Below are 14,131 nucleotides of genomic sequence, written 5' to 3'. Positions count from 1 at the left end.
AGTCTTTATCTAGTTTTGTCTTTTATATAATGAACACGAGGTAATATAACATCACGATATAAAAACTATATATCTTTTAGTGCAATTATGACTCCAAATTGCACTATATGTCATTTGAGAAATATAAAGAATCCTTATTTAAAATTTCACATGATGTTACTACTACTTATATTTAATCTTTAGAAATTGATACCTAAAGATTGGGTAAAGTAGAATACGACCAGTAATGAAATAAAAATGAATGCGGTATACATGATAATACAAATATAACATATACAATAAATGAACAAATTATGTGCAAGTATTATGATAAAACCTACTTCAAACCTAACGAGCTTTGTGATTGTGAATATAACTATTTATTATATATTATAATATTTTGATTCATATAGTTAACTAGTATTTGAGCTCGCGTGTTGCATCGGGTTGTTACGTGTTTTCTTGCACATTAGGAATCATAATTGTTTAACCCACCACAACTTTTTTGCATTATCATACATATAAGATAATTAGAAAAACTACTTCATAAGATATATACAAATGGAAAAGTAACCCATATGACATTAATTGATTTGAAGCAAGAGTGGCCCAGTAGCGCTTCGACGTGTTTCACAAAAGTTTTGTAAAAAGTTTGGAAATAATTGTTGAAATATTTTAAAAAGATGAGTGTTCCAACAAAAAACCATAAACAAATAAAAAAAATCAATTAACATTTAAGTGAGAAATATAATAAAAAAAATAATAAATAAAACTAAAACTAAAGTAAAAAACACCAAAATTTTAAAAGAAAGGAAGCATAGGGTGGCTTTTATAAAAAAAGAAAATAATGTATAAATAATTTTATAAGTTAGATGACTAATGAATAAAGAAGAATATAAAAGTCATTTTCATAACTATAAATTCAATTAAAAAACTAGAATCTTCCTATTCTAATAAATGAATAAGTTTATTTTTCTATTGACAAGTATCACAATATTAGAAATCCTCATTAATATTATATATGCTACCTGTAAACCTATTAATTTTTTATTTTAAATTTTAAAATTTAAAATTTTCAATCTAATTACATTAAATTAATAACCGATTCTTCATTTCAAATTTAAATTTCACACTCTAATTATTAAAGTAATAACATTATAATAAAAAATAAAATAAAATAAGTATATCTTATAAGACGATATAATTTCATATATTTATTTAAATCAACGATTATAATTTTATATAACTAAAAAATAACTCTTAATTAATAATTTATTTGAAATAATTGAGTAATAATTTTGAGTTTTTACAATGAAAGTTTAATTAATTTTATAACCGTGTTCTCACGGGTTATAAATTAGTTTAACATTTAAACACATAGGCACGTTATAGCAAACCAATCATGGTGTGTGCAAAATACTATAACCCATGTAACAAAAAAATGGATGAAAGAAATTTACATACATATATATATGAAGAAGGGGATTGTATAACGTGCATTAAAAACCATACTTTTAGCTATAGTAATTTATAGAGAGAATGTAGTTTACATTTTGTATATATTTACATTTTATTTTACAAACCAAATAAACTTTATATCTTATTAAAAGCCAATAAACTTTATATCTTATTACTAAACTTTATATCTTATTAATTGAACTACTAAATTTAGGCATAGAAAAAAGTTTTGGGGATCTTTCTGTAAATTTAGCATAAAGCAAGGTTGTTTGTATAATTTTCTGTGAAGAAAAAGAGAAGAAAAAACCGAAATGCATTTCTATTTCTCCATCGAAGGCATCTTCACTGTCGCGGTGTATTTCTGCAAGTGTTTTGCCTTCAAGAATTCCCACTATACATACTCCCCACTCTGCTTCCTCCTCCCTCTTTCCTTCTCTCTCTAGATCTCTCACTTCCGAGAGATCATCTAGAGTTCTTCTTCTACGGTGGGTTGGAACTTCTTACCCGGCGGCGAGTCAATCAAATCAAATCAAATCAAATCCCTAATAGATCATAAACGCATCTGATCCGTCGTCGTTTTGATCTATTCCGCCGTCACCATGGCGGCCGCTAACGCTCCGATCACTATGAAAGAGGCACTTACGGTAAACAAACTTCTCTCTGTAAAGCATAGTTTCATCTTATACGAGCAGATTGATAGATTCGCACTTTTACTGCTCGAAACCTAGCTCTGTTTATCCAATTTCATCATTTCTATAGTATATTGGACTTCTATCATGATGAATTGAGACGGCATAATCACTTTTTGAGCTTTTTTTGCTCTCGTGCTGTTTAGATTTGTTAGATTAGCAGATGTGATGTATACATCCACTATATTTATTCTAAATCCTAGTCCTAAAATTGAATCACACTTCGATATTTCTGAACCTAGCTCAGTTTGGTCAATTTCGCCTTTATGAACCTCTTGGGTTTAATTAGGTTTAATCTGATTCGAAGTAATAGAATTTTCTAGCTTTTCCACTCTATATCCTTTAGATTTGGGAGATAATGGAGCTTCTGTGCTGTATATATCCAGATCTATGGAAATTAAATGACTGATATGTTTCTGAAATCATAGTTCATACTGATCTACTTGTGCACTGAATAATTGCATTGATTTTGAATTGTATGATGTTGCTGCAGTTGCCAAGTATAGGGATCAACCCACAGTTCATTACATTTACCAATGTAACGATGGAGTCAGATAAGTTTATATGTGTTCGTGAAACATCACCTCAAAATAGTGTGGTGATCATCGACATGAGCATGCCAAATCAGCCATTGAGGAGACCAATTACAGCTGATTCAGCTCTCATGAATCCAGTTTCCAGGATTCTTGCTCTAAAAGGTACAGTTTGTTATCTACGATCACATACATTGTGAATGACTTGCTTGATTCACATTGTTTTTGACCTTTCTCAAATACAAACGGCTTGCCCTTTGATACATAAAACAAGAAATTAGAATTCCCAGCCTTCCAACAACCAATAGTATGATACTACAACATAATGTACCAATCAATCTGCAACCCAAACACCCTTAGAGTAACAGTAAGGTCAATTTTCACTATATGGCTAATGAACAGTGTAATTTTCTTGAAGCTCAACTTCCTGGAACAACTCAAGATCACCTACAGATATTTAATATTGAGATGAAAGCTAAGATGAAGTCTCATCAGATGCCTGAACAGGTCACAACTATAATATCATTCAGTGATTTGTAGTATTTATACCTTTTCTTTTAATAACACTGACATTTTATGTGACTTCACTACATCTTCAGGTTGTTTTCTGGAAGTGGATTACACCTAAAATGTTGGGCATGGTAACCCAAACATCAGTATATCATTGGTCAATTGAAGGTACCCTGCCTTTGTTTTCCCTGTAGTGACAAAACATGATGCTTTCTAGTTTCTTCCACTTTGTATTTCTTGGAGTTACAGCACTTGATAAACTCAGTCATTCAATATATTTGTATACAGGTGATTCTGAACCTGTGAAGATGTTTGATAGGACAGCAAATTTATCAAACAATCAGATTATTAATTACAAATGTGATCCATCTGAGAAATGGTTGGTTTTGATTGGAATTGCACCTGGTTCACCTGAGGTTTGTCATCATTCTCTAGTTATATTTCATCATATCAAGATTTTATTTTTATCATTACAATATTATATTATGAAGTTTCCAGTTATAAACTTCCTATATTTGTAATATGAACAGAGACCACAGCTAGTGAAAGGAAACATGCAGCTTTTTTCTGTTGATCAGCAGAGAAGTCAAGCTCTTGAAGCACATGCAGCATCATTTGCCTCATTCAAAGTGCGAATCTTTCCTTTCATTATACTATAAAACTGATGCTTCCTTTTCCTCCATATTTATAATGATCAATATTGATCAAATATTGTTATATCTTATACACAGGTTCAAGGCAATGAGAATCCTTCAATTCTTATTTCTTTTGCAACAAAGAGTTCTAATGCTGGACAGGTCACATCAAAGCTACATGTCATTGAACTCGGTGCCCAACCAGGTTTCATTTTTGACACATCTTTTCATTTTTTTAAAATTTTTTAAAAGTTTCTTTTTAATCTGACATACTTTTATTTTTGCTTTCTCAATTGCAAATAATATTCAGGGAAGCCTGCTTTTACAAAGAAACAAGCAGATCTGTTTTTCCCTCCTGACTTTGCAGATGATTTTCCAGTTGCTATGCAGGTACCTTTTGTCTTTTGAAATAATAAGCTTGCAATATTATATTATCTAACATATATATATATATATATATATATATATATATATATATTTATGAATTTGCAGATATCCCATAAATATGGTTTGATTTATGTCATTACCAAATTAGGGCTTCTATTTGTATACGATCTAGAAACTGCTACTGCAGTGTACAGAAACAGAATCAGCCCAGATCCAATTTTTCTGACATCAGAAGCTTCATCAGTTGGAGGGTTTTATGCTGTTAATAGACGTGGACAGGTGTTACTTGCCACTGTAAATGAATCAACAATTGTCCCTTTTGTTAGTGGACAGGTAAGTTTCCATTTTTTTTAAAATCAGATATGTTAATTTTACTTTTGGAATATTAATTTGATGTTTTTTTTTTTAGTTAAACAACTTGGAGCTTGCTGTTAATCTTGCCAAACGGGGAAATCTACCTGGTGCAGAGAATTTGGTGAACTTTCTTATTATTACAAGTCACGAGTTTTATTTATTTTATTTTATTTTATTGTTTTTGAGAATTATTTGACTAATTGACTATTGTATATCTCAGGTTGTTCAACGTTTCCAAGAATTATTTGCTCAAACCAAATACAAAGAAGCTGCTGAGCTGGCAGCAGAATCTCCTCAAGGCATTCTTCGTACACCGGATACAGTTGCAAAATTTCAGGTATTTACTTTTGCTATTAGTACATTACAAAAATGGTCCCTGAGTATCGCTGTTTTTGCAATTTTGGCCCCTTTTCTAAACGGTGTTAAATTCTGCCCGTTACGCGTCACACATGCATTCCATAAGAGGGCAAGTTGGTCTTTCCTTACTGTATAGGGATCACCTATGAAAGTATAATGATAACAAAAGTCGTGGTAACTTGTGAAAGGATACGGGAAAGAATGGAAAAAGACCAATTTGCCCCCTTGTGCAATGCACATGCAACGAATATAACACCGTCCGAAAAAGGGATCAAAGTATATAAGGAACCACAATATAAGGACAAAAATTGAAAGAGGAAACTTGTAGGGACTAAAATTGAAAACAACAATGATACCCAAGGACCGTTTTTGTAACTTTTTGTTTGTTAAAACTTAAAAGTATTTTTATAATGCTTAACCTTTGTGTATTTTACTTGCAGAGTGTACCAGTGCAAGCAGGACAAACACCACCATTACTTCAGTACTTTGGGACGCTTTTGACAAAAGGAAAGCTGAATGCGTTTGAATCATTGGAGCTATCTCGCTTAGTTGTCAATCAGAATAAAAAGAATCTTCTAGAGAATTGGTTAGCTGAAGACAAGTTGGAATGTAGTGAGGAACTTGGAGACCTTGTGAAGGTATGAAGTGCACAAGTTTACAAGGTTTTGTGTTTTTACTAATTTTGACATTTGTGTTATTTTCTTTGAATTATAGACAGTGGACAATGATCTTGCATTAAAAATTTACATAAAAGCTAGAGCCACCCCCAAAGTTGTTGCAGCTTTTGCTGAAAGAAGGGAGTTTGATAAAATTCTGATTTACTCCAAGCAGGTATGCTGCATATCTTTAACTGCAGTAATTTACTAATTTCTCTACATTTTCTCTTCATCTTGCATTAGATCCTTATAAAGTTGTCTTTAATTCACGCAGGTTGGGTATTCACCTGATTATCTCTTCCTTCTGCAAACAATTCTTCGATCAGATCCTCAGGTATTAAACATAGTGAAAAAGTTTTACTATAATAAATCCTCTATTCTCAATTTGGATGATATAAATATAGGTGCATGGAAGTTAGATCATTAACATAATTGGTTTTTGCAGGGTGCTGTAAACTTTGCTTTAATGATGTCCCAAATGGAAGGAGGTTGTCCTGTTGATTACAACACCATTACAGATCTTTTCCTTCAGGCATGTTAACAATCCTTATAACATTTCATAAACAGCTTAAATATTAAAATAAATTACTTCTTACTTAAACTAATTTTAAACTTTTTCTTCCATATCTTCAGAGGAACTTGATACGTGAGGCAACAGCTTTCCTCTTGGATGTTCTTAAACCCAATTTACCCGAACACGCTCACCTCCAAACCAAGGTTACATATATGACATATCCTCGCACACAATTTATTATCACCTTTTAATTAAACCAACTTTAAATTCATTCTTCTTATTTTCCACAGGTCCTTGAAATCAACCTTGTAACATTCCCTAATGTTGCTGATGCCATATTAGCTAATGGGATGTTCAGTCACTATGATCGCCCTCGAATTGCTCAACTTTGTGAGAAAGCAGGTCTTTATGTTCGGGCTCTTCAGGTTGGTTAATGTCCAGAATTTACTTGTTTTTTTTACCTTAAAATCTGTATCACTTTTTTGATTGATTTATTTATTTATTTGCAGCATTACAGCGAGTTGCCAGATATCAAACGTGTCATTGTGAATACCCATGCAATAGAGCCACAGTCTCTTGTGGAATTTTTTGGGACTTTATCACGGGAATGGGCTCTGGAGTGCATGAAGGATCTTTTATTGGTCAATTTGAGAGGAAACCTTCAGATAATCGTTCAGGTAACAATGGATCTGATTTTTCTGTATGTTAATTGTTATTATTTGAACATCAGAGTTGAACCTATTTGGTATTGATACAATCATGTGGAATGTAGGTTGCCAAGGAGTATTGTGAGCAGCTGGGTGTTGAATCATGCATTAAAATTTTCGAACAATTTAAATCATATGAAGGACTTTACTTCTTCTTGGGGTCGTATTTGAGCTCAAGGTAATCTCTTTCTCTTCAGACAACTTGGATTTTGTCTTTCGTGCGCATACTTCCAATTTTACCAACACCAATCATTATCACAGTGAGGATCCTGACATACACTTCAAGTACATCGAGGCAGCTGCAAAGACAGGGCAAATCAAGGAGGTTGAACGAGTAACAAGGGAATCAAATTTCTATGATGCTGAAAAGACCAAGAACTTCCTAATGGAAGCCAAGCTTCCCGATGCAAGGCCATTAATCAACGTGTGTGATCGCTTTGGCTTTGTTCCAGATCTCACTCACTACCTTTATACCAACAACATGCTTCGGTATATCGAAGGTTATGTTCAGAAGGTATAAAATATTAAAATATCATCACTCATTCCATTCCATGCAACAAAACCTCTGAAGGCTCATCTGTTATCTGTGTAGGTCAACCCCGGGAACGCTCCCCTAGTTGTCGGACAACTCCTGGACGATGAATGCCCCGAGGATTTCATCAAAGGTTTAATCCTATCCGTTCGATCTCTTCTCCCAGTCGAGCCTCTCGTGGATGAGTGTGAAAAGAGGTTTGTTTTTCTTCTCTTACTTGTATTTATCCTCATACTGTTATTAACATATCAATTTGTTTTAAATCCTACAGGAACCGACTTCGTTTACTAACTCAATTTCTAGAACACCTAGTAAGCGAAGGAAGCCAAGACGTCCACGTCCACAACGCATTAGGCAAAATCATCATAGACAGCAACAACAACCCAGAACACTTCCTCACCACCAACCCCTACTACGACTCCCGCGTCGTCGGTAAATACTGCGAAAAACGCGATCCCACGCTCGCAGTCGTAGCATACCGCAGAGGCCAATGCGACGACGAACTCATCAACGTAACAAACAAAAACTCCCTCTTCAAACTCCAAGCCCGCTACGTCGTCGAACGCATGGACAGCGACCTCTGGGAAAAAGCCCTCAACCCAGAAAACGAATACAGACGCCAGCTCATCGATCAAGTCGTCTCCACCGCGTTACCCGAAAGCAAAAGCCCCGAACAAGTCTCCGCTGCTGTCAAAGCCTTCATGACTGCTGACCTCCCACATGAACTCATCGAACTCCTCGAAAAAATTGTCCTCCAAAACTCTGCTTTCAGCGGAAACTTCAACCTCCAGAACCTTCTTATCTTAACCGCAATCAAAGCCGACCAATCACGCGTCATGGATTATGTCAACCGGTTGGACAACTTCGACGGGCCCGCCGTCGGTGAGGTGGCGGTGGAAGCTCAGTTATACGAAGAAGCATTCGCGATATTCAAAAAGTTTAATCTAAACGTTCAAGCGGTCAATGTTTTGTTGGATAACATACAAAGCATTCCACGCGCTGTTGAGTTTGCGTTTCGTGTTGAAGAGGATGCGGTTTGGAGTCAAGTGGCGAAAGCTCAGTTGAGAGACGGATTAGTGAGTGATGCGATTGAGTCGTTTATTCGTGCTGATGATGCGACTCAGTTCCTGGATGTGATTCGTGCTTCCGAGGATACGGATTGTTACCATGATTTGGTTAAGTATCTGCTTATGGTTAGAGGAAAGGTTAAGGAGCCGAGGGTGGACAGTGAGCTGATTTACGCGTATGCCAAGATTGAGAGGTTGAGTGATATCGAGGAGTTTATTTTGATGCCGAATGTTGCCAATCTACACAGTGTTGGTGATCGTTTGTTTGACGAAGCGTTGTATGAAGCTGCCAAGATTATATACGCTTTTATTTCAAACTGGGCTAAGCTTGCTGTGACACTTGTGAGGCTGCAACAGTTTCAAGGTGCAGTTGATGCAGCACGTAAAGCAAACAGTGCAAAGACTTGGAAAGAAGTTTGTTTTGCTTGTGTTGATGCTGAGGAGTTTCGCTTGGCTCAGATTTGTGGGCTTAATATTATCGTGCAGGTATCGTTTGTTCACCATTTATTCTCCTTTTCTGTTTTTCGAGTAGTATATAAATTTAAAGTTTTCATAAAATGTACAGGTGGACGATCTTGAAGAAGTGAGTGAATTCTACCAAAACCGTGGATGCTTCAACGAACTAATACTTTTAATGGAAAGCGGTCTGGGCTTAGAACGGGCCCACATGGGAATCTTCACCGAATTAGGTGTCCTCTACGCCAGATATCGCCACGAAAAACTAATGGAGCACATCAAACTCTTCTCAACACGTCTCAACATTCCAAAACTAATCCGTGCATGCGATGAACAACAACACTGGAAAGAACTCACGTATTTATACATCCAATACGATGAATTCGACAACGCTGCTACAACTGTCATGAATCATTCCCCAGAAGCTTGGGATCACATGCAATTCAAAGACATCGCTGTCAAAGTAGCAAACGTTGAGCTTTATTACAAAGCAGTTCATTTCTATCTGCAAGAACATCCGGATCTCATCAACGATGTTCTCAATGTCCTTGCGTTACGTGTTGACCATACCCGCGTTGTTGACATCATGCGTAAGGCTGGTCAACTTCCTCTTGTGAAACCATACATGGTTGCAGTTCAAAGCAACAACGTATCTGCTGTCAACGAGGCTTTGAATGAAATATATGTCGAGGAAGAAGACTACGATAGATTACGTGAATCTATTGATTTACATGATAACTTCGACCAGATTGGTCTTGCACAGAAGGTGAAAGGCCAATTCCCTTTATTATTTTGTTTTTTTAAGGGGAGGGGTAGTTTGGTCATTTACTTGTTTCCAACATCCAAAATTTTGATTCATTGTAGATTGAGAAACACGAGCTGCTTGAGATGAGGCGTGTGGCTGCATATATTTACAAGAAGGCAGGTAGATGGAAGCAGTCTATTGCTTTGTCTAAGAAAGATAAAGTTTACAAAGATGCAATGGAGACTGCTTCACAGTCTGGAGACCGTGAACTTGCTGAGGAGTTGCTTGTTTATTTCATTGAACAGGTAGACTTAAAAATAAAAATATAGTTTCTTTTATTTAAAAAATTTTAAAATTTGTTGGTTACAATCTCGTGTATCGCATGTGCAGGGTAAGAAGGAATGCTTCGCTTCCTGTCTGTTTGTTTGCTACGATCTGGTCCGTCCAGATGTGGCTCTTGAACTAGCCTGGTTAAACAACATGATCGATTTCGCCTTCCCATATCTACTTCAGGTAAAAATAAAAACCATCCACATCACATAAATAATATTTAATTACTGGTTTAAATTTTAATTCCTTTTCTTGTAGTTTATCCGTGAATATACCGGTAAAGTTGATGACCTAATCAAAGACAAAATAGAATCAATCAAGGAATCCAAAGCCAAAGAGAACGAGGAGCAAGATGTCATCAAACAACAGGTTTTGAACTGAACTTGTGATTTTGAGTAAAGTACAGGGATTAAATATGTAAATTACTTCAATTTGTAAGATGCTCATGTTTTTTGTTCTATGTTTGGCAGAATATGTATGCTCAACTACTCCCTCTTGCGCTACCTGCACCACCTGGCATGGGCGGCGGATACGGTCCACCGCCACCAATGGGCGGCGGTGGAATGGGGATGCCGCCAATGCCGCCGTTCGGGATGCCGCCAATGGGATCTTATTGATTGATGTTGGATTGTGGGGAGTTTAGTGAATAGTCGGTGGTGGTTTGTTGCGTATAATGTGTTTTTCATTTTTAGTGTGTGGATATGTTTTTCTTGTAATATTCTTTTGGGTAGACAGACAGAAAGACGGAGGCATTTTTTGCAGCAGCAAAATGAGTATTATTATAATGGTGGTGAATTGTGTAATTTGTACCAAAACAAAGGGGGTTGGTTGTTTGATAGGATGGATTGGATAGGATTGATGGATGGGTATGCTACTTTTTTTTTTTACTGGTTTCATTTCACAATGTATTACATGGTCTTTGGATTTTGTTTTATTTTGCTTCTTTTGATTAATTCTACTTTGATCTCATAATTCAACATTACAGTTGTAACGTTTTTAACATACGTTTCTACTTTTCTGATGGGAATTTTACTTTTATTGAATGCTTGTCTGAATCTGTCTGGCAAAAAGAAAGAAAAGGTTTGATTGAAAATAAAGTGATAAAGGTACACGAGAGCCTGATTTTTTCTCCTAGGAAAATGTTATATTTTGGCAGTTTTCAGATTTTACAGTTGTATTAGACTGTTGTGGAGATGATATTCCAGTCGGTATGTAGACGTGGCACATTTCCGCCGTTCAAATTCACTCACTCACTCACTCCCATCTCATTCTATCCTCTTTTGCCAAGGTTAGCCTTTCAACACCACATTCAAACTTCTGACAAGAATGTCAAGATCAATGAGGTGGAGTTTATGTGGATTGTGGTGACGATCAGCCTTAGAGTTGTCCTGCTCAAGTTTGTTCTATGTTGACCACTTTTAAATTTGATATAACACTAGTCACAGTAGATTTTTCTTTTTTGAAGTTTAGTCGTTTTAATGAAAATTTGATGTTAATTATTCTATTAAAGCCACTAAAATTCCACATTTTTTTTTTATCGTGACTGGCGGCCGACTGTTGCCTTTTAGGTCAAAGTTAGGGGGTATGATAAAATACTGAAATCGAACCAAATGATTTTTCGTCGGTTGATTTGTTTTGGTTAACCGAATAACAATACAAATATTTTGGTTTTTGATTAAACCGAAAAAACCGAAAAAACTTAATGAACATATATTTTTAAAGTTTATATTTATAAATTACATTTTATATTTAAATTAATAGATTAGTTGCTAAAAAAAGATTTTTATAGCTTGTTATTTAATCTTCGCTCATTTCTATCTTTTTCATATGTGACTAAATTATATCAACCTGTTTCTACATGTATGATTACATAAACATTTCAAAACAAATCGTGAAAGATTGAAAATAATATGTTATATATCAGTGATTTCTTTTTGTGGTAAAAGTTTAGTAAAATATTTTTTTATTAATTTAATATTTATTTTTACATACGAAATTTTATTTGGTTTAATCGGTAAACCGAACTGAATAAACCATAACCGAATTACCCAAAACATATTAAACCGAACCTTATTTAGTTTGATTATTGTTAGTTTTAAGATGTAAAAAAAACCAAAAAATCGAACTGATTAAACTGAAAATCGAAAAAATTGATTGAATATCAACCCTTCAAAGTGGTCGATTTTTTTTTTCAAACTTTGATAGCTTTCATTAATGAAGTTGTATTTTGATAAAAATAAAAGAAAATATGGTGTAGTTCTGCAAGTTTGAAAAACTTTTTTCTTTAACAAAATTATATATATATATATATATATATATATATATATATATATATATATATATATATATATATATATATATATATATATATATATATATATAAAATGGAGATTAGTACTCATTGTCATAACAAAACCGGTAATATTACTATATATAATAATGTCATTTTGGATTACACGCAATAGCAAAATAAAACATAACTGAAAAGATATTTATATCAGGGATTTGTTTTGTTAATTAATTAATTAAAAAATAAAGGAATATAGAAAATTCCAGAATGATTTGAAATATCAAAAATAATTACAAATATATTTGGTAATTATCTTTTTTATTTCAAATCATCTTCCTATATATAGAGAGCTCCAAATCCGGTTTTGATACATGAGAAAAATACCCTTTAGTCACAAAAGTTCGGAACCTCAAAATTCCTAGAATTCCGAAGTGCAGTTCCTATATTGTGGCCTTCTATTCACCGCATCTTGGTCCCAGGAGATCCGAGTTCTTTGTTCTCGTTAGCCGTTCTTGTTCGAGGATTGCTTGGTTCTGCTAGAGTTTTGTTTCTTGGGTGCGATTACAGAAGAGGAATTCTTCGTTGGGTTCTCTAGTCTAATCAAATGGCTAAATAAAAGAAGAAAACCATTAAGAAAGCAAATGTATGATTTGTTCTCTTGTGTCCTTCAAGTTGCATAGATTTGTTTGAGTTTGATCTACTTGTTTCGAGTCGTTAGATTAGAATTTGTTGTTGTTTCAGCTGCCCTTGTTTTGATCTTTGACTAGGCTTGAAACCCATCAGTGGTATCAAAGAGTAAGTTAACTTAAGTCTATTGCACTTAGACTTTGTCTTGGATAGTATGTTAGGGTTTGTATGTATTGGATTTCTGTGTTTAATCAATTTAATTAGTATTGTAACACTCGGGCCAGGTGCACATTATTATTATTATTATTGAGTTAAAAGTTTTCAATTTTGGCCCTTCTCATGACGCGAGGAATTTTTGTCACGTCGCGAGGAGTAATTTCGACCCGCACATCGTTTTGAGGCTCACGACGTGAGCAATCCAATGATCACGACGTGAGAGCAGTATGAGGACCAAAAACCCTAATTTTCGGTAGAAATAGGGGCTAGGGTTGTTCACCCTCTGCCTCCCTCACACTCAAAGCCCAGAGAACTCTGAGTTTTATCATCCTTGAAATTCTTAACCAATTTGGTGCCATTTGTAGCTTGAAGAAAGAAAAAAGAAGAGGAAAAGAATAATCTAGTGGTGGAGTGGAAAAAGTAGCAACATTATCATCACCTCTTCTTGTTGTTAGACCTTTGTAAGTATCAAATATCCAAACATTATTTCATTTCATGGATAGATCTAGGAATTTGTCCACTTTTCTTCATGTTTAGCATGCTTGGGTGAAGTAAATCCATAAAGTTAGCAACTTTATTGATTCTAAGAGTTCCTTGATCATCATATTGTTATATCTGGAAGTTGGTGAGGTATAAGAGGCTTGCATGAGCATTTGAGGCATATTTCTTCACTTTTGACCTAGAATGGATTAGATCATGCATGGTGCAGTCATGGACATAATGGAAACAATTTTATAGACTTTAGGAGTCCCCTTTAACTTCTGGAATAGATGGATTCAAGGACGTAATGGAATAAGTACTTAAAATGGTGACTTTTAGCTTCAGACAGTGCTCACGACGTGAGATTTGAATAACCTCTATTTAGATCCTTGGAGCTCACGACATGAGAGTAGGTGCTCACGTCGTGATGTCAACTCAGGTGATTTCTTTGACTGAGTTGGCTAGGTTGGATCGAGTCGAGTTGGAATCAGACCAAGTGAACTATCACGATGTGACCAAGGTCTGGTCACGACGTGAGGATGGATATTTGACATTAAGGGATGTTGACTTTGACTAAGTTTGACTTAAGCGTATTTTTGGTATTTTGGA

At 34.8% G+C, this 14,131-nt stretch overlaps 1 protein-coding gene across 1 annotated transcript; it reads left to right on the top strand.

Moving 5' to 3' along the window:
- Positions 1–1,755: 1,755 nt before the first annotated feature.
- Positions 1,756–10,843, top strand: LOC145014949 (clathrin heavy chain 1-like). The gene is made up of 27 exons (XM_078973397.1): positions 1,756–2,081; positions 2,620–2,824; positions 3,078–3,166; positions 3,259–3,337; positions 3,458–3,585; positions 3,700–3,798; positions 3,901–4,009; positions 4,115–4,194; positions 4,297–4,524; positions 4,601–4,666; positions 4,766–4,882; positions 5,343–5,540; positions 5,617–5,733; positions 5,833–5,892; positions 6,004–6,090; positions 6,192–6,275; positions 6,363–6,497; positions 6,582–6,749; positions 6,845–6,957; positions 7,041–7,293; positions 7,372–7,508; positions 7,583–8,864; positions 8,944–9,600; positions 9,699–9,884; positions 9,970–10,092; positions 10,168–10,278; positions 10,380–10,843. Exons 1-27 carry the CDS (start codon positions 2,037–2,039, stop codon positions 10,524–10,526), a joined length of 5,103 nt encoding a protein of 1,700 aa, XP_078829523.1. The 5' UTR covers positions 1,756–2,036; the 3' UTR covers positions 10,527–10,843.
- The last annotated feature ends 3,288 nt before the right edge of the window (positions 10,844–14,131 follow it).

Source organism: Lactuca saligna, chromosome 9, assembly GCF_052625555.1.
Source record: "Lactuca saligna cultivar CGN05327 chromosome 9, ASM5262555v1, whole genome shotgun sequence".
Taxonomy (NCBI): Eukaryota; Viridiplantae; Streptophyta; class Magnoliopsida; order Asterales; family Asteraceae; genus Lactuca; species Lactuca saligna.
The sequence above is the reverse complement of the archived record's forward strand: the minus strand, read 5'-3'. Positions and strand labels throughout refer to the sequence as shown.